This window comes from Zonotrichia albicollis, chromosome 3, assembly GCF_047830755.1.
Source record: "Zonotrichia albicollis isolate bZonAlb1 chromosome 3, bZonAlb1.hap1, whole genome shotgun sequence".
In the NCBI taxonomy this organism is placed as follows: Eukaryota; Metazoa; Chordata; class Aves; order Passeriformes; family Passerellidae; genus Zonotrichia; species Zonotrichia albicollis.
The window spans coordinates 15,328,388-15,349,323 of record NC_133821.1 but is presented as its reverse complement, the minus strand read 5'-3'; the positions used below and the strand labels follow the sequence as shown (position 1 = coordinate 15,349,323).

The window sequence follows — 20,936 nt, the reverse complement described above, 5'->3', positions numbered from 1 at the left end:
AATAAAAAACATTTTGTTCAACTGTTTCCTTTCCTGCTTTTATGGGAAATTTTGGCCTGATCAGTGTTTTTCTAAATATACATGACCAAATCCAGTTAAGGATGAAAATGCTCAGTTTGTGTGTGTGAACAACACCCAGCAGAGCTGCCCAAAGGAAGGTTTGCTGCTCTGTTGTCACTGTGTAAGGATCATTGATAGCACATAGTCAATGGGAGGTAAAAGTCAATTTTGCAAATTCCCTTTCTGTTAACAAACCATGCAAAATTACTCAGTTTGTCTAACCTTGAATTCCTCCTGGTTTCTGGGGAGATTATGTCCCAAATTCCTTGAACTATTTAAATGATTGCTATTGTATTTTATTTTGGTTGTGTGAACATGAAGTAGGGCGGACTTGTAATACACCAGGGACTGTGTAGAGCAGCAGCTGTTACACTTTCAAAGAGCATTACTGAGCTTTTTATAGTTGGCTGCAGTTGACATCACGGCTAAATAGGGTCTTGTTCTAAAATATATTCCACCCAGCCTATGCAACTTGAAATCTAGGCATTGCTGGGAGGAGAGAGGGTCACAGGAAGCAATGCAATACCTAAAAGCCTGGGGATGTGTTTGTTTGTTTTTTCTGCATTCATTAGAAATGCCCTTGAATATTTTTTTCTAGGAGGAGCAGAAACCTCTGGAGAAGAATGACAGAGTGAAACCTCTCAGGATCAGCAATCAAAGCTGGCCCAGGTCAGCAGTGACCAACAGCTGTAATGCTCACTGTGGGTAACTCTCTCTCAGTGCCTCATGGATGAGTGTCCAAACCAAAAGAGGCCAAATGCTTTTACACTGGTGCCACCAGGATGCTGCTGGAACCTGGCTAAAAGCTACTGTGCAGTAAAAATCACTGGAGAGGAGCATCACACACCCAGCCACCTTTCTGAACTGGACCAGCAGCTTCCAGAGCTTTTGGGAGAGAGCTCTGCACTGTACTCACTCTCAAGAAAATAATAAAGCTGAGTTAGTTGGAGCAAAGCTGAAGCTTATCCAGGACTCGAGTCTAGCCCCCAAAATGTCTAAATCCCCACTGTCCTTGTGTGTGGGTATCTCTGCTAGTCTATAGCTGGACATACTCCATGTGAATGGCCTGGGTTTCCTGGGGTACTTTCACAGCTTTACACACACTGCACCTCCTCTCTGAGTCTGGGACTGAGGACTCCTTGGTTTTCAGCAATGGTTTTTTCTGGGACCCTACATGACCTCAGGGGCAAATGACAATATCTTACTCTTTGCCTGACTTCTGTTTCATCTTTCATGGACCACTGTCCTGGCCAGAAATCCCTCTAGGGGGCCAAGGCAGGGATATCCAGCCTACCTTCACCAGCAGAGAGTGCAAAATGTGAGGAGATGGTGCATCACCAGTCTGTGAGCCTTCCCTGGGTGTTGGTTAGATGCCTGCCAAAAACATCACAGGTGATTTACTGACACAAGCCCTTTCACAACTTGGCACTGCTTGCTGTTTGTGGAGTGTGATGGCACAATTCCTCCTGAGAACTGCTCAGACACAATCTCCTCTCTGCTGCAAAATGCATTATCCTCAGAGCCATTGAATCAGCAGGTACCCAGGGCAGCAGCCAGGACTGACCAGCACTGCCTTCCCCTCCAAAATGTCAAACCAATTTCTGCTTCAGCATTTGACACCAGCAGCCACACAAATCTCCCAGCCAGCCTCAGGGTGGTTGCTGTCCTCTTTATGTTATGCTCCCCTTCCTGTTCATATCAATGTACAATTAACAACTCCCAAATGGCTTAAACTCCACCCAGAGAAAGAAAAATTGTCATTATCCAAACTATGGCTATTCTGCAAGTGCTCCAAAGAGCACTTCATCACTCCTTTTTTCACAATTCATGATTTTTACATGCCTACATGGAGAAAACCAGCAACCTGGACCCACAGATCTGGAGAGGATTTCACAGGAGTGGCTCTCCTTATGTTGTGGGGAAAAAAAAAAAGTGAATAAGTCTTTCCTTTTGTGTGATGTGGTTGATAATTTCTCCAGCTGCTGAAAACATGGGCCAGAGTTTGAGAAGTGTGGACAGGGAAAGAATTCACTCAGGCCTGGAATGAATGACCTGGTCTTTTGCAGCACTTTCTGCCTACACATTTTACATAGTCCTAAGTAAAATTCCCACCTGAAAACAGCTTTTGCACTTTGGTTAGACAAAGACAAAGGAACCTGGTGAAGCTGCACTGCTTCAAGATTACATAAAGGCCTGGAGAGCAGGAAGCAGGCAGCAATCCAGCTCTGGAACAGGCATCTTCTAGGAACAGCCCTGTGTGTCTTGGCCAGGGTGCCATGCACCTGCTCTTCAGCAATGGGGTCACAGGCAGTGACAGTGGCATTGATGGGTGTGGGTGTGTTTGAACAGCCCAGACTTGGTCACACACTGTCAATGGCAGCTTGCTGCTGTGGAAATCTGAAATGCAAAAACTTGTTTGAAGTAAAGGAGGTCAGGCTGAGTAGATGGGGAAATAGTGCAACATTCAGGGAGGGTTTGCTTGGCTGGACACCTGTGTGGCTCTTAGGAATTACCCTGGTCCCTAAAGCAGGAGTCTGCTCCATGCAGCCAGAGGGAAGATCACCATTTGGCTGAAGAGATGCAAAATCAAGCTCTGTGAGCAGGTAGGATCAGTCCTTGGTCTGTCAGGATTTTTAGTGGCAGCAGGTTCCCTGTTTATCCTGAACTGCTTCGTACATGCCAGGACTCTTGCTGCAGTAGTTGGTAAAAATACAAAGCACAGAGGAAGGAGAGCTTAACCAAGTGAGATTAATCAAAGAAAACTCATTATCTTCTCACTTCTGCCCTTATCCGGGCAAAATTTGAGAGAAATAAAGTGATTTTGAAATGCCAGAAAACCATGAACACTGCTTTGCTGGCAGTGACCAGGACACACACGATGCAAACCAGCCAGGTGATGCTGTGATAGATGGGATATCCTGCCCAGCTTTGCAATCTCCAGCCACTGTCACAAACATTTTGTCTACAGCCATATTTCAGGCATTGTCAGTGAGTGACAAAAGAGGCCAGCAGCAGTGGGACTGCAAATAGAAACCTACACTGTGACACTGCTGCACCTTTTTTGATCACTCAGACCTGCAAGCAAACCCTCAGCATTCCTTTAAACCTTCTCTTACCTCAAATACCTTAGGTAAGAGGCATCCCAGCTGCAAAGATGTGACTGCAAAAGAGGAAAAACGTGGTCTTGTAAATATGTGGGGGGTGGCTAAGATGGCAGTAGAGATCTGCTGAGATCACCCCAGCCTGGAGTCACTCTCCATCCACCTCGGATTGCAGCTGTCCCATCTGCAGCAATAAATGCATTTGCTCTTTGCCACATGTCCAGCAGCACAGAGAGCCTTCCAGGGGCAGGGAAGAAAAGCTGTCAAGGAGAAAAAGTCTTAAATCCTCCAAGTAACACAAGTAAAACAAGCTGGGTCATGTGCAAAAGAGAGGGGTAAGAATCAAGGGGACTAAAAGATAATGGAGAAAGAGATAAAAGTACCGATAAAAGGAAGGAGAGGAAGGCCTTTAGTCAACAAAGGAGAGGATCAGAATAAGGAGGTGACAAGGGTGCGGCCTTGGCAAACAGAGCCAAACTCAAATAGAAAAATAACCCTGCCAGAAATAAAAGCAGAGGAGTTGAGCTTGAATAAAAGGGGAAGAAAACCAGCTGTGATGTAAAATGGGAGTGAGGGAATGAGCAGGGCAGCCCAGGGGGGCAGTGGTGCAGGCTGGAGGCAGGGACATGAGAGTGCCCTTCCCAGAGGAGTGATCCAAGGAGGAGTCACAGGACTCTGTTGGACAAAATTATCTGGGATGGCTGAGGCAGGGGACAGGATAGTGGGGGAGGAGGATGGAGATACTGATCTGTGCAAATTCATGGAGCTTCTCTGTGAGTCAGGCACCAGAAAACTGTGCTGTGGGCTCACAAAAGTCAGGATAACCCACGGAAATAATGCCTACCAAGTGTGTTGCGTGGCACTTCTCTTTAATTTGACTTTAAATAGCAAAGAAATATGAGTCAATTCATGCACAGGAGAGAATGACTTTATCAAATGGCATAGTAACCACTGCACTCCCCAGCTATGATCATGTGGTACTGCTGATTTAATGATCAACTGCAAAACACCAGCTCAGGAGAAACTTCCCGTGTTCCATCCACTTGTTAAACCTGAAAATCTTCCAAACTTTACAGAGGCTTGAAAACCTTGGAAATAAAAGAGCCCAGAAAAAATGCAAGAACAAAACCAAAATGGTTTTGTTGTAAGTGTTATGTGAGACTAAAAGCCCCCCATCTCCAAAACTGATCAGAAAAGAGGGTGGGAAACATTTAGAATGAATGATTAGACTGAAGATTAGAATGAATGATCAGACTGAAGCCAGAGCACTGACCTTGGCACATACCTGAGAAGCAGCAGGGAAGCACAGGGAAGCCAGATGAAGGGTTCTCCAGGCAGTCCTACTCAGGGAGGGAAAACTTGGTGGGTTTTAACAGCACCAGGGCAGCCAAGGGCAGAGAAAGATCATGGGTTTGTGTTCATATTGTAACAGGCATCCAACCATACCAGTTCTGGTTCTGTGCATTTTCTTCTGGTTTTGAACCATTGGAGCAAAACTTGCTTCACATTTGGATCCTTTTCTCAATAACCATGAGACACAAGCTGCGACAAACAAACAAACAAACAAACAAATAAATAAACATTTACATAAAAATCCATCCACTTCAGCAGCTGATGCTCTCAGATACCAAACACTGAAAGACAAACAGAGACTTGTGACTCATTTGTTAAGTTGGAGTAGAAGGAAGAGCTTACCACATGCAGGGGATGATGATAAGGGTTTAAGAGCCTGCCAAGAAAAGGTAGAAAACAATGCCCTAGCACTGCTTGCTAAGGCTAAGGAGCCTGAAAAAGGGAAGAGAAGGGAGTGTTTGGAGTTTTTCATGGTGTTATCCAGTGCTGTTAGAGGAGAATGTGGCCTCTTTGCTATCCATCCCCTGCCTGCCCTACTCTGTGTGTGTATTCTGGCTGCACCCTGGCAGGCTGCCTCTCCTAAGTAGGTGCTGAATGAAAAGGAGGAAAACATGGTCCTGTCTTTTTCCTTAGCTCTTCTGTTCTTATCTTCTTCCTTCTTTCTTTTTTTTTCTTTTTGTTCATCTGCAAATATATTCCTTTGCTTTCACAGTAAATTAATTAAACATTCTTGGGAGTTTGCATAATGCTGTTATTTTGTGTATACACAACCACCTGCACCAACAGTTCTCAGCAAATCTTCATTAAGGAAAATATCTCAGAGTTGGGAATGACCTTGTTCAGAGCTTGTGAGTAAGCAAAGCAATACAGTAAATTCTATTAAATAGAAGCTTTAGGTTCTCTGATAAATTAAATATAAATGTAAAATCAGAGAAGGCACACAGAGAAATTGCAACAAGGGTTTGTTTATGCCTAGGGTTTGCTGGTGGGATGTCCCCTCACTTCAGAATCATCAGTGAGGGTCAGGTACATTCACCCTGCCACTCTCAGGCTATCTCAAAACCCAAAGTTAAGCTGAGGTTTAAGTATATTTAAATTCAACACTAAACATCCCACGCTCTTTCAGCCAGGCCCTCCTATCTCCAGGTAGCTTCCTCTCTATTGACCTTTCCCTCTTCCCACCCCCACCATTTGCTGTTATCTCCCTTCCACTCCCAAATCCTGAATCCTCCTCTCCCTCCGATGGTAGGGAGCCAGCTGCCAGCCATCAGACACGCTCTGCTGTTGCCCTGTTGCTGTGTCTGGGTGCTCTCTGAACCTGGGCATCAGCCCCAGCTCTGTTGCTGCTGGGGTTTAGCAAATACAGCCCCTTGATCTTTTCATATGCATTCGCCGCGGTTTTGCACCTCCCCGCCTCCACCACGGCTTCCTCCGAGGCTCTCTGTGTGTCTGAAGCTCTTATCAACTCCTCGGAGCGCAATACACGAACGGCACCAGCAGGTCTTGAAGTCACGTCTCACACCTCCCAGGAAATGGCTCACCCCACCAAGTCACATCCCCCTCCTAAGCACAGGGCTAAAGTCACAACACACTATTAGTTCCTCGTGCCCAAAGCCAAGGGGACACAGCTGAATGTTCAAAGGAAAATAGATTGTGCATTTATAGAGGTCATCAGGTCTGAGCCAAGCAAGGCAGGCATCTTTCAGAGAGAACATAACCTCTGGTCACGTTGCATTTATTTTAACGCTCTGTCTGTGCACAGAGCTGCTGGGCAAACCTGAAATAACCTGTGCTGGGGATTGCTATCACCAGGCTCTGGCACTGTTCTGGTTCTCCATGGCACTGAGGATGTGCCCAATATACCTTTTGTACCAGGACAGAAGTGCTGAAAGGGGTTCAGCCCAGCCCCTGGGCCAAGGTCACTCTCAGGACACTGTGACAGCACCACCTCCCTTTCACTCCCCAGTGCTCAGGTTCTGGTTTTGACATTGTTCTGGTTCTCCATGGCACTGGGGATGTGCCCATTGTACCTTCTGTACCATACAGAAGTGCTGAAAGGGGTTCAGCCCCTTGGCCAAAGTCACACTCAGGACACCGACAGCACCACCTCCCTTTCACTCCCCAGGGCTCAGGCACCTGGACACCCACTGGGACAGCCTGGAGCATGGCCAGGTCCCATTTCTGACCTGGCTGTGTCCCCTCACTGTGTCCCAGCTGGAGCTGAACACTCTCCCTGGGCTGAGCAGCAAAGCAAGTCCCTTCTTCCCTGCACAGGACTCTGGCAGGGACACACCTGAATATCCACAATGGACAGGCAGCTTGGGCCTTCCAGGAATTTATTTCAAGGCACCTGCAAACCACCATGCCAGAGTGAGGACTACACACAGCCCACCCTGCTCAAGCTCTGTCTTGTTAAAGCTGTGAGGACTAGAAAAATGACAACTCTAAATTAAAAACATGACATCATTGTGAGATCTCAGAACTCTACCTAAAAGCTGGGATGGGCTTCAATATATAGATCTTGTGTCTGCACATTGGAAAGACCTGATAAACCTCTAAAAGCATTTCGAGGTTGTAAAGAGCTTTGTCACAATGACTAGAAGCAATCAAAGGGAAATTAAGTATTCATACAAAGATTTCCTCTTAGGCAGAATGAAAAAAACCTCAAAACCTAAGCCTAGCATGCATTAACAATTTTTGCTATCAGGGCCCTGCTAGAGAAGCTGGAAATTATATGGTATTTTCCTGCCAGCAGAAACTCTGGAGCAAATGTAGTTATATATGCAACCATGAAAATGTGTCTGGACTACAATTAATTTAATTTGTAGGGTAATTATCCAGGGATTGCTTCTTCAGAGACAAGCTATTCAGGGATACTTAAACTTAAGTCTTAACAGCAAAAATATGGTTTTATTTTTTCTTAAACTTTCTCTAAATTAATGAAATCAGGTTTGTGTGACCACTGTCCCTTTTTTTTGGTCAGTATCCTAATACATTGAGAGGGACTCTTTGCAAGGGCATGTCACGACAGGACAAGGGTGAATGGCTTCAAACTGAGATTTGAGGTTTAGATTAAGTATTAGGAGGAAATTCTTCACTGTGAGGGTGGTGAGGCCCTGGCACAGGTTGCCCAGAGAAGTTGTGGATGCCCCATCCTGGAAGTGTTCAAGGCCAGGTTGGATGGGGCTCTGATCAGCCTTGTCTGTGGGGTTGATGATTTTTTAAGGTCCTTTCCAACCCAAACCTTTCTATGATTCTGTGATGAGATTTGAACTTTTTGGCCAATTTCAATTAAAACTGATGTAGAAACTGAGATCTCCAAGATACCAAATCTTTGCAAATTTACTCAAGTTGACAGCAGACTGCTAAATCTCCACTTCTAAAAACCTCAATCTCAGGTTTAGTGACCAGAGAATTCATGTTGAAGACAGTCACCAGAAAGAAAACAATAAACCTTGCTGGAATGACAAAAGACTGTGCACAAACTGTGTCCCTGCAGAAAACAATAAACCTTGCTGGAATGACAAAAGACTGTGCACAAACTGTGTCCCTGCAGAGCCCCAGAAGGAACAGGGTGATGTGACATCTGCAAGCCAGAGGAGTTTGAACACAGCCAAGGCTGCAGGGCTGGTTACAAATCACTGTATGGCCAATCCCCAGGTGTCCCATTCCCTCCAGGACTGAGCAGCAGAACTGCTCACATGTTGGTTATTTCAAGGGCTGTGTTTGTCTTGTCAGCAAAGCCATGACTGCAGGTCACACTGCATTCTGAGATCTTCCCAAGCTCAGCTCCTCAAGTCACATAAAGCAGCATCTTCAGCTGCACATTTAAAAGATGACTTTGTAGCACCAAGAGCCTGAGAGAACCTCCTCAGCTTGACAAAAGGTTGAAACTCACCACAGGGCCCATCTCCCCCTGCTGCTCCACAGCCTTGGTGTTTCACAGGCTGTCTTGCCCTTGCTGGATGCTCAGAGCTGGCAGCAGTGATGTGAGAGTGTGTCCTCCAGCTGAAGCTCAGAGCTGTTTCATTGCAGCTACAGGCACATTTTGTGTTGTGAGTCCTCTTGGCACACATGCCTCACTGCTGAGGCACTCCCAGCACAGACAAAAGCACCAGAAGTTTCTCTCCTGACAAACAGAGTGAAGATCAGTGTAAACAGCTTCTGAAGTAGCCTGTAATTTTTCATATCAGCACAAGGCAGTCTGCTTTTCCTTTAGAGATAGCTCTCTTAGTTTGTGCCATGTTAATTTCAAAAAGCAAGCCACTTCTGGACTTCTGTCACATCTTCTGCTTCTTGAGGGAAGACATAAAATCCTTCTTTTTACCTTGGTGGGACACAAATAAAAGCAAGCCTGAAAACAGGAAAGGACAAAACTGAATGTCTTCTAAATGCTTCCAGCCCTTACCTGGGTATGAGTCCATGCAGATGTTGGCACCTACAAGGCATCAAAAACTTCTTTGTCAGCCTACAAAGGGCACAGCAGGATGGAAAACTACTTGTGAGGGAAACTCCACTGAATCCAGACACAGCACATTTTCCTTGCTGCAGGAGGCACACTGCACTACCCCACAGGCACAGCTTTTGGGACATCATGGGATGATTCTCTGTGGGAGCTGTGGAGAAGTGTGCCAGCATTGGGAGGGGACAGAACTGCCAGAAGGAAGCAAGGAGCTGTCTTTCATGTCATCCTGCTTGCCTGGGAGGAGGCAGAAGCCTCCTATTCTTCTGTCCACCTAAAGCACACTCCTTTACAAGTGTACTGTACTGAGTACTGATTGTGCTCCTTTACAATCAGTACTGTCCCCCTTGCTTTTATTCAATCTTAGACCTGTTTCAGACCATGCCAATATAGAAGGGTGGCCACAAGGATCCCACTGACAAAAATTAATGTGTGATGCTGTGAGCAAAAAGAAAAGGAAAATATAATTCCTGTGCTCTGGTCTTGCTCCAGAATTGCTCTGCTTTTGCAAAAGCACATAGCACTGGAAAGCAGAAAGGAACTCATCACCAAGATATGGGAACATGCTGGTAATAGCCAGCCAGCCCAGACAGGGAAACTGAGGCAGACTAGAATAAACAGAAGTCAGCACCTGCAGACAGGCAGCAGAGCCTGACCTGCTCAGAGCACTCTCATCCACTCACAGGCACATCTGCTAGAAAATACAACTGTCTGTAGCCAGGTAATGAGGAGTCTGAGTGGGAACCCCACAGCCAGGGCCTGTGTGTGCAATCCTGGGCTGCACCAGGGGTTCTGCCCACAATTCACTCACACACAGTTTCCCATTCCACAGGGCAGAGCCACAGGTCACACTGCATCCACGGACAATGCGGAATGCCACAAAATGTAGGGTGTGGAAGTTATTTTACTTTCATTGTAACAATGTAGAGTTTTTAAAAGGCTATAATTGTTACCTCTGTGTCTCCCAAAGAAAGTTTTCAGGCCTGGGAAGCCTCACTGTTGTTTTCCTCACCAAGGGAAGTGTGTCAGCTGCTGTCACAAGACAGCTGTTGGAACACCTCTGGAACCATAAAGGGCAAGGGAACAGAGGAGGCTTTTGGTCTGAAGGATGTCACAGTAGCCAGAGATCAAAGAGTCAGCCCATTTCCAGGTTATGAGTTGGGAACAGGTCTATTAGCTCCCAGTACTCACTCTTTCCTGAGTATCTGTTCAATATACATTGGCAGCTGTCTCAATGGGAAGTCTGACACTGAAAACCACCACGCTCCTGGGCAGTCTGTCTCAGTTTTGTTCTCTGCTAGCTCAGAATCAGATCCAGGTAGAAGCACCCCAGATGGGATCCCCTCATTTCCCTCCTGCTCCATCTGGCAGTGTTCTCTCACTTGTACAGCCATCCTGGGGGCATTGATAACTCAAAGGTAGGAATGCCAGATCTGGATTGAAAAAACCCAACCAACCAAGCCCAGCTGTTGTTGCTGTACAGTTAATTTAACTTGGGTAAATTCCCTGAGCACACTGTGTGGATTGACACATGCTCAGCTAAAGGGAAGGCAGCAGCACAGGGGTGAACAGTGGGGGGCCTGTGGTGCCAGCAGCTCCTTAAGCCTGGGCTGCTGCTGCAAGAAAAACACGTGTGTGTGTGAAAAAACACATTTCCTCAAAAACCCGCTCTCTGTCTGGCTGCCTTAATCAACCTTAACCAAATCCTAGAAACTATATTCTTATAAAGACATAATTCCAAGCAGGATTAAATCCTTCAGAAAAGAAACCTCTGCTATGTTTTGCAGAATATTATTTGATGTAAAATACAATAAAACATTCATCATGTAAATTTAATCTGGAATAATTCTCTTTTGCTGCCACCTGTGGCATCTTCTAAATCTGCAAGCAATCTGCAGAGTGATTCAATGAGTTTTGCACTAAAAACCTTAAATAATGCTGTCTGTGCTTTCTGGAGCCCCACTCACCTGTGCCCTTTCTCACCACCTCTTGTTACACTGCTGAGAACATTGCTCAACTCTTATGGGTCCGACTCCTGTCTGCAGGCTACAGCCCATGATTTTGGGAACAACCTAGAAACTTCAGGCATGAAAGCATCTGGGCTGCTGCACATGTAAAAGCACAAATGTTTTAGGAACAAAACTTCTAAAAACAGCTTTTAACAATTGCTACATGATTTTCTGTACAAAGTAATTTTTCTTGGGAGACAGCTATAAAAAGTAATAAGAAGACAAACCATTTTAAGTGCCTTGGTGTTGTTGGGGTGTGCAGGCAGCGTTTCAGCACAAGACCTCTCATCTGGGAATCAGTTTTGGCAGAGGCACATGGGATGTGCCAGTGCAATGTGTAAAGGCATTAGCAAGTGGTGGAAAAGGTGATGACATCGATGTCTGCCTCTGCCCTGCCTGCCTCTGCTAAGGCTCTCCAGCTGCATTTAACGTGCATCTTAAAAAGAAAGAGAAGTTTTTGCAGCAGCAGGAATCTGTACACCACCCGCACAGCTGGCAGTGAAGCGCTGCAAGCGGAGCAGTCACGGCCACGGGAAGAGATAACTCATGTTTGCTTTATGTCTCACACCATGCACGATCCTTGACTTGCCAAAGCAGTCAGCTGCTCCAGAGCATCTACCTCCATAAGTGAACTCCATAACCCGACCAGCCCAGACGCTGAATTAGAAACAGCCGAGCCGCTGTTTTGGTCCTCTCCGGGGGGCCAAACTCCCAACACCCAGCTGTTTTGCGTGCGGATGCAAAGCCCGCTCCCTGCTCCCTCCTGCTGTCTGTGTGTCGGGCGGGGAGCCGAGGGCTGCCAGCCATCACCCACCCCCGAGGGGCACGCTTAGAGCATCACTGACTCCTCTGGGCTGGGCAAGGCAAGGCAGGGGCCGCCCCGCCGGGCACCCCACGGGCAGCCCGGGGCGCGGGCCCGGCGGGGAGCCCGGCGCTCACCTTCCCGCGGGCCGGGCCGCCCCTCGCACCCCCGCCCCTCCCGAGCCCCCTCCCCGGCTATAAAGCACGGCCGGCCGGCCGAGCCCGCTCCTCGCCGCTGCCATGGCCGCGCTGCGCTTCGGGGAGCCCCCGGCGGAGCCGCCCGCCTTCCCCGCGGGCAGGTGGCCGGGGGGCGGCGGGCCCGGCCCGGCCTCGCCCGCCCTCAGGGCGCTTCCCCCGGCCGAGCCGTCCGAGGGGGCGCCGGCGACCTCGCAGCGTCGGAAGCGGACGAGCTTCACGGCGGCGCAGCTGGAGACGCTGGAGCTGGTTTTCCAGGACACCATGTACCCTGACATCTACCTGCGGGAGAAACTGGCCGACGCCACGCAGATCCCCGAGTCCCGCATCCAGGTGAGGGGCGCCGGCCGTGCCGCGCCCGATGCCGCGGGAGCAGCCGCGCCGCGCTCACCGCCGCCCTCTCTCCCCAGGTGTGGTTCCAGAACCGCCGCGCCAAGTCCCGCCGCCAGCGGGGCCCGCCCCGCCCCGGCCCCGCCGCGCCGCCACCGCCGGGCTGCCCGCGGCCGCCCCGCTTCGCCGCCCTGCAGCGGCCCCGCTGCGCCCTCCCCGCGGCCGCCCGCACGGAGGACGGCTCGGCCCCCTACGCGTGGCCGCCGGCCGCCGGCTTCCCCCCCGGCCCCGGCTTCGAGGGCTTCCCGCCCGGCCAGCCGGAGCCCGGCCCGTTCGCGGGGAGCGCCGCCGGCCCCTTCCCGCCGGCCCGCGCCTTCTGCGGGCAGTACTCGCCCGTGTCGGACGCCGAGGACACCAGCGGCTACTCGGAGTCGGGCTCGGAGTGGGAGGAGAACGCGCTCGGCGCTTTCCGCGCTCTGTGAGCGCCGCTGCGGCGGGACCGGCACCGGCAGGAGTTAAACCGGGCGGGTTGAGCCCTCCCGCCGGAGCCCGTTCCGCTGCTCGGGCGGGGAGCAGTCACACATCGCGCTACCTCACTGCTGCTCTGCCACTGTTGCACTTTATCCGCTACTAACTGATTGTACGTATTTATTTAAGAGAGATACGGGTCGGCTCCATCAGCTGAGGGCATCTTTTTACACTGTATTTAAAGCTTTCTTGTATCATGTTTAGTGTATCTATTTAACCTTCTTTAGCCAAAAAGTTAACCCAAATCCACTGTGTTTTGGGGATGGGGGCTTGTCATAAAAAAATGTGGTCTGTCGGGGTTTTTTGACCAAGAAAATAAAGGTTTACATTTTTGATCTGCTTGTGTGTGTACCTGGTGCAGGGGCAAGGTTTCTTACCGTGGCTGATGGTGGAGTCGAGGAGTGGTAGATATCAGCTGCAGCTTCTCCTCCCAGGTCCTGGAGAGCTATGGCTGCAGTTCAGGTGTTGGTAAGAGACCTAAGGGGCCCAAAGGACAGGTTACAGAAACTGCCTTAAACTTTCTCTGTCAGTATTTGTCTTAAATCTGCCCTAAACAAACATCCCCATCCCTAAATGAAAATGGGAATGTCTAGCCTAAGTAATACAAACCTCCAGATCTCAAGTGCTCAGACAAAAGCCTCCAGGTCTGCCACTTAAGCCAAGGATAATGTTAAACTAAGAGAAATGGGAGCATTTTGTGGACACTGTAAGGGTGCTTTAGCTGTAGGCAGGGACTGCTCAGAAGCTGTTCACTCATGGGCTGAATGGCTCTGCACTGAGAATGGCAAAACCAGAAACAACAGAAGTCTCTCCTCTAATTCAATTTATTGAGAAAGGACACATTACTCTGTATGTATTTTGAGCATAAGCCAAATTCTTCCTGCTTACAAAACAGTACTTCAGAGCCTAGCAAAGCAAGTTATAAAGTATGGAAAAGCACCCAAATGCCAGAAGCACAGGAAAAATGAAATACCCTGTACCAGGAATCAAGCCCCACAGAATAAGGATACCAATTCACAAAATCCCTCAGCGCCACCCCATAACATACCTGTGCTGTGAGACCTGGGACAGCTGAATGCTGCTTGGACTGCAAGGTGCAGTGGCATGGCAGGGTTGCTGATTAGTACTGTCCATCAAAAAAAACCCCAGAGCTACCCTTGAAAAAAACATGAACCAAAACCCAACCAACCTACCTCAGGCATCACCTGTCCCAAGTGGACTTGGGTGCTATGCTGGGGATCAGGCAAGCCCCAGGAGAGAAGCTCTTGCAGGAAGAGACAGAAAATGAGACCATGGTTTCCTGGGGGCTCAGGGTAAATTCAGGTTTACTGATTATAATAAATCAAAGTAACTTGTTCTGCAGACTTCATGTATGCTAGTTGCAGTGAGCTCCTGAGACTCCTGCTATGCTTGGGGCACACTCAGCAAAAGGAGTTGGATTTGTTACTGTCACCAAGATTCAACATTAACTCTGACCCAAGCAAGGAGAAATGCAGCCTTGCAAAGAAAAGAAAAGATGTGTATATTCACATTGCCTACATGAGTGGGATAAATGATATGTGAAGGTAACTGGCTAATCACAAATGACAGATCTTTCTATGGTATACTACCCTCCAATAATCAAAAAACCCACAGCAACAGAGAACATGCTGGAGAGCATATTTAAGTATCCACATGTAAAAACCATCATACTCAAGGAATCAGAGATGGGAGTGTGGTGGTTATTGCAATGTATTCTGTGTCCAGTAGGATAAAGGTTTGCCGTGAAAAGCAGGTTCCTAAATCCTCTGGTATCTACAACTTGTCTCCCCCTCAGTTTGGGATGTTTGCCATCAGCAGGGCCCCGTTACCCTCCTGGTGTTTCCTACTCAAGTCCTGCTCCCCACAAGCAGTCAGTGCTCATGCTGAGCTTGAGTCCCAGCAGCAGGAGGGGATCAGAGCACAGGGAGCAGCAGACACCTGAGTTCAGGGGTGCCAGGGTTCCTTCTTCCTGAGTTAGCTGTAGAGCAGATCCTTTCCTGCCTGACTAAACTAATGTACCTTAAATTAGGCTTTGGCACCTTTCTCTGTTTACATGAAAAGGGTGGTGGCAGAGGACTCCTTTCTGTCTTTATCAAACAACACAGAAAAATGAGTGATATAATTACAAAACAACTGCAGGGACCACTGTGATGTTCTATTGCACTATGAGAGGCAGGTTTTCCTGGGTAACTCAGCTAAATTAGTGTTTATCATTATTTTATAGTATCCCTTGTAAATTTATAAATACCTTTTAAAACAGCTACTCACCTCATCCTCATAACATCTCATTTTCAGCAATTAGCTTCTCTTAAAAAAATGACCTGAGACCATCTGCAAAAAATTTTGCATTTTTGTGAAATATATCAACTCTCATAGGTCAATTTATTCAGTTACAAATTTCATTGAGAATAAAAGATTTATGCATTTCTCTTAATTAACAGAACAAATTTAGCTAAATATAAACTCTGCACTAAAGTTTTGCAGTGGCACAATACCAACACAGAATACAGAAGCATCTTTAAACTATACAAAATTTTAAAATTGAAAATAATCCTGTTTACATATTCTTTATACATTAACATATAAAAGACCTTATTTAATGAGGCATCTAAAAGAATCAAAAACATCTCTACAGCTATCTCTGAAAATCCATATCTGGAAACAATTCATTACACAGAAGCTTTACAAGACTATTTAAACAAACCAATACACACTTTTTACAAGATTAACATTCCAAAAGGTATAGGCAGGCTATCACTTCTTAGTTTTGCAGTTTACCTCACTGGTTATTTTTAATTATAAAAATCTTCATATTTATATATGGTGAGTATTGTTGAATAACCAGTAATCTAATTTAAAACTTGTGCAAAACAAACAAGAATTTGGAAAAACAGTAAGTTTAACCAGTCACTTATATAAAATACCACCTAAAACACTTTTGTCCCATGTGCAGGAAAAAAGCCATAACCAATCTTGTTCTGGAAAGTTAACAGTTCCATTTTTATATTCCTTCATTAGACTCCTTCTATAAGTTATGATAAATTAAGAGTTCCAACAAGACATCGACTGATCGATAGACCTGCCCAACATCCTCCAGTTTACAGCTTATGTTTGCTGGCTGTATCCTGCTGCTGCTTCCTTAGGTCAGGGCTTCCCAAGGGCTGAGCTGGCAGCTCCCAAGAGCTCCACAGAGGTGGAGCTTTACACAACAAAGAGCTGCCATGTGCCTACTAACTCCAGCCATTTCCTCTTCAGCACTTCTAACATACCAGGAGATCCAACAGCAAGAGGTGTGCAGAATTCACCTGAACTTTTAAAAACCAAGTTCAAATCATATGAAAGTATGCTTTCAAGTTTACTATAATCAATGCAATTACTAAGAGATTACCAGTTAGCAAAACTACTGCATGTGAATAACAAATGGAGAAATCTAATGTAACGCTGGTTTCCTTAAGAAGCAGATATAATATATTTAAAAGGGTCCTTTCTGAGAGGTTTTCTCTTCCCTTATCTTCTGGCAGTTAGGGTATTTGGTGAAGCCTATAGAAAGGAAGAAGATTTTCCAGAACTACTTGCTGTACACTTGAAAGGAAGTTTTCAGTCTCTGTTGGTGTTATTGGCTGCAAAAGCATGTAAGTTTCCCATCTGGCTCAGACCACTCTGAATATGTGCAACGTGGATCTCAACGTTATTCTGAAAACAGCTGTGGGAAGAAAAAAAGAACAAAAGTAAGAAATGTTGAACTCCATATGTAGGAATTATGTCTGAAATCTCTACAGTGCAAAATCAAGATGTGAGCCTAGCCAGTATAAAAATTCAGGTGAATCAGAGAGCAGTACATACAAATGCAGCTTGACACAGAAATGTGGGAAAACACAACTTGCACAAACAACTGCCAGAAATCAAGAGTCACTGTAAAGTAAGGTTCTAACAAGACCAGAGCTAGTGAAATTAAAATATTATGAAGAGATGCTAAAATGGCCAAAATAAGTGAAATGGAACACATATTCCCACGAAATGGAAACATCATCACTTTGCTGGGCACATCAACCTTTACTTGAATCAATTCCAATATGCAATTTGCAGGGTTGATTATAAAGAAGTTTCGCTAATGTCTGAGGTTTGGTTTTGTTTTTCCTAATGAAAATTGCTATAAAACAGCATTTCTCAATAACTATATTGAAATCAAAAGGCCATCCTACTATCTTTGGGAAAAAAAATTAAAAATTCATGTGTACAGCCTCCCATTATTATGTAGCAATACAAGTAGTGAGGATATTAAAAAAACCCACTTAGCATTTAGATTTATTTTCTAAATTACATAATTTAGCAGCATAAAATGCTTGTCACAAATTGCTGGAGGCTGCAGGGTACTCCAGACAAGTACCACCACTCTCTTGCTACCACATTTTTGCTATTTTTATGATGCCTCCTCAGGCAGCTGCCTGTGACAACTGTTGAAAAATGGCCCATCTAGACTAGACTGGCCTTTGATCTGGCAAAATATGGCTGCTCTTCTGTTTCTTGGCTTAAAATCTTGCCAATGGAAGCTGCTCAGAACCTCTAATTGTCTCATATGCCACCTTTTGATATTTACAGACAAGAGGCTGAGTATGCTAAAAGAATACTGAAATTGTACTGTTCTCTGGTTTCAAATACTTGTATTACTAGTGAGATTTCAAAATCAGACAATGTTCTAAAACAAGTTTTTAGTTGTCATAAATTACTAAAGAACAAGAAAATCTAGTTGTTGCTGCATCAATTTAGCACTTAACTTTTTTTAACATGTTACTTCAGTGATAGATTCAAAAAGAAAACTGCTCATTTAAGAAGCCCCCCTTTTAGATGGAACCCTTCCTATAAGTAAAAGTTACCAGATTAAACCTTTAATTATAATCAATGTTCACCTCTAAAATACAGTCAGAACTATCACACAGCGTGTAATTAAGAATTAAATATTCAAAAAGTAATACCTGATATTTGAGGAGTCTATTGAATTCTTAATGTCATTTAATGAATCTGTTAGTGATTTAAATTCAAAGGAATTCAGATCACCTCCTTCTGCTAGACACTGTAGAAGAAGAAAACAAAAATGTTCTCACAGTTCGGCACATAGGCATTGTACAGAAGAAGCTATTTTGTGCAAACTTTTTTTTTTACCTTAATTTGCAGTAATATTGCTGTAAGTCTGGAGATAAGATCAGTTAAATTTTCACTCTCCACACAGAGCTGTCCTGTTGACAAGGTATTTGCTTGTCTGACGACCTCCTGAGCTTCCTCCTCACACCGGCGCCTCAGGTCTGTGGGCTGGTCAGCAGGCTGGAGGCCCTGGTCAGGAGCAAGCTGCAGATATGAAGGGGAGGAATTAACAATGAACATGTCCTTTGCATTTAGTGGATGTGTGAAATGACATGATTCCAAAAAGTTTGTGTGTCTACAGTACACAGTGCTGTTTTTTTTAATGTATGTCTGTTGCCCCGAATCACGTCGGGGTCATCAATTATTGTCACCTTATTGCAGGGGTTCCATACTGCTGCCTCCTTAGCACAAAAGTTCCAGACCTCCTTGGTGTTTCTTGTGGGCAGCTCCTCAGAGCACTGACTCTTTCTTCTTCACAAAGCAGCCACTGACCCTGGTTCCTTTCTCACCCAGCCACCCCACTCTTTTATAGCCTCTTCTTCTCACTGGTTACAGCTGGAGCATGTTAAAGTCAGGCCTGCTCCTAATCTTTGATAATTGGCCCAGCTGCAACTCCTTAGGGGTGAGATTACTTTCTACACCATCTTTATTTTCTTATATTCTATCCCCCTACATATGTGTACTTAAGAGCAGGCCACTGGTATCAGGAAAAGTGATACCAGTGGCCAAATTCCAGAGAAGGAATCCAACACAGCTACCAAGAGTTTCATTTCAGTGTGACCCCCACCCACCCCCTATTCCCAGGAAATTCAGTTTTCTAATTAGGTTGAGCAAAAACCACCAAGTACACAGAGATTCCAGCAAAATCTTACCTCATAGCAATACTGTTGAACTTTATGCAAAACTTTATTTAAGTCTTTGTTTAGTTGTTCTAGATCCAGAACAATAGTTGCATATCTCCTCTGAAACTCAATGCCAATTGGCATGGAATAGGATTTCTGTGGAAAACACAAAGCATATTAAAGTTAATGCAGTACTAGATTTTGAACTCATCAAAAGGAGCTTTTATTTGAAAATAATACTGAGATATTTGAAATCCTGGTGTCAAACAGAAAAATGTTAACATACAAAATATTAAAATGCAGTATGACTATTTATAACTCCAGATGAAACTGTGTAGGTAACAACTATGCTTTTATTCCCTTCTGCAAATCCTACAATAATCTATGGTGGTAATTGCTGCAGAAGATGACTGTGCTCTGACCTGCTTATTCCATCTCCAGTAGCTGGGCATGGCTTCTCCCTGCTGGCTGAGCAGAAAATTGTCCTGCCAGCAGAGGAACAGCATGGGACAGCATGGCCTCAGCCACCTCTGCTGCAGGATGGGAGGCACATTTGGCCAGTAACTTATTGGTCACCTGAGGATGACTCAGTGCTACACACCTGCTGTTACAGCTAACACTTCTGCCAAAAAAGAAAGTTACCAGAGCTCATATTTGGTAACAGTATTTTGTAAGCATGATTTTCCACAAAAAGAATAAATACCAAAATACTGTACATTTTTTCTTACACTCTTTTCAGAATACAGCTTGACATTGTCACCAATATATTGGGTGATATTTACAAAATTGAAACAAAACATACAATATATTATAAAATTTCCTCTCCAAATTGCCTCTTGCAAGAGAATCTAGAGGCAGTTCCAGCCATACAACTGAGATACAGGTGCCTCCTACAAGCAAAACTTGTAGCTATAGATTTCATACACAAGATAAAGCAAATTGCAAAGTCAAGAGCCTCCATAAGGATAATCCTGGTGAAAGACTCAAAAGGTTTCAATTATGAGTTCAGTTCAAAGTTCCCCATTAAACCTAATCAGAGATGCTCTCCAGGGATTTATAAATCTGAATACCAACTTAACAGGGCTTTAAACTCACACCATAATTTCAGAATTCACTGGAAATAAATTTGGCATACTTTCTGCAGCTGTGGAACATAAAAAATCAAATCTTTCAGACCTTATCCAGTGAGTAGCTCTCTTAGAGCAAACTGAACAGCTCCAGCTTAGCTGTGAAAGCTGCAGACAATTCTGAATTCCCTGTTGGAGAGGAAAGGCTAAGGGCATTCTGTGCTAGTGATGACAAAAGAAATATTTCTCAGCAGCAGCACTACTTCTGACCTGGGCACAAGCCAAGACCTGGAAACACTGATGAACAGCTAAACTGACAAGGGATGGATGGCTTTCAGCAGAGGGAAGCAGGATCTGTCACCAAGGATCTAGCTGCTTCTCTGAGACAACCAGCATTACCTTTACCTTGTTTTTATTGCACCTCCTTTTGTTTTTATTGCACCTCCTTTCAATTTATATTTGTTTATCCAAATGTTTACTGGCTTATGTAATTTGTTTATAGCCTGCAACCCAGACTAGTACAGTGATGTCAAGAAAAATGAGACCTTAATAGCTCCTCTGAAGGCATCCCCTGACTTGTGTAAATTTATTATTATTGCCAGATAAGAATGGCCTACATTCAGTACCATTTCTGATTTTGGTCAGTTCCATTTATTTCTATATTGAATCAGTCATTGAACAGAAGTATTCACAAAAGGATTACTTTAAACCAAACAGCAGTGGTACTCTAACAATTATCAAACTACAAATGTATGAATTATTACCAAAGTCTGACAATTAAGGTACACCTGAATGAACTCAAAGGATTCAATTTTATTCAAATTCAGGCATGTTATTGATGTTGAAGTGAACTGGGGTCAGAAAAAGATTCTTGTTCAAAGAAGATATATTTTAAAGGAGAAGCAACACATACTCAGTGGCACAAACACAGATGGGATTGCCAAGGGACAAAGAGGATTAGAAGATGGGCTAAGAATATGGCCCAATAGGAAGGTATCACATCCTCTATTTTTATCAGGACAGCCTTC

The 20,936-nt window shown here is 45.2% G+C and overlaps 2 protein-coding genes across 10 annotated transcripts in view; one reads left to right on the top strand and one right to left on the bottom strand.

The window, feature by feature from the left end:
* Nucleotides 1-1,981: 1,981 nt before the first annotated feature.
* LIN9 (lin-9 DREAM MuvB core complex component) overlaps nucleotides 1,982-20,936 on the bottom strand; it is a 62,529-nt gene continuing 43,574 nt past the window's right edge. The window contains exons 12-19 of one of the 9 annotated variants that reach the window (XM_074536810.1): nucleotides 18,872-18,997; nucleotides 18,021-18,203; nucleotides 17,834-17,931; nucleotides 13,217-16,563; nucleotides 4,447-4,703; nucleotides 3,325-3,421; nucleotides 3,177-3,220; nucleotides 1,982-2,751 (exon numbers count right to left, since the gene is read on the bottom strand). In XM_074536810.1, coding sequence (XP_074392911.1) covers nucleotides 16,458-16,563; nucleotides 17,834-17,931; nucleotides 18,021-18,203; nucleotides 18,872-18,997 — 513 coding nt within the window. In that variant the 3' untranslated portion in view covers nucleotides 1,982-2,751; nucleotides 3,177-3,220; nucleotides 3,325-3,421; nucleotides 4,447-4,703; nucleotides 13,217-16,457. Of the gene's footprint in view, nucleotides 3,422-4,434; nucleotides 4,704-13,216; nucleotides 16,564-17,833; nucleotides 17,932-18,020; nucleotides 18,204-18,871; nucleotides 18,998-20,936 lie in introns of all 9 variants that reach the window. The other 8 variants (XM_074536811.1, XM_074536806.1, XM_074536809.1 and 5 more) reach the window with 8 other exon arrangements.
* MIXL1 (Mix paired-like homeobox) lies at nucleotides 11,586-13,145 on the top strand. Its single transcript, XM_005488531.4, has 2 exons — nucleotides 11,586-12,314; nucleotides 12,392-13,145. Exons 1-2 carry the CDS (start codon nucleotides 12,027-12,029, stop codon nucleotides 12,791-12,793), a joined length of 690 nt encoding a protein of 229 aa, XP_005488588.1. The 5' UTR covers nucleotides 11,586-12,026; the 3' UTR covers nucleotides 12,794-13,145.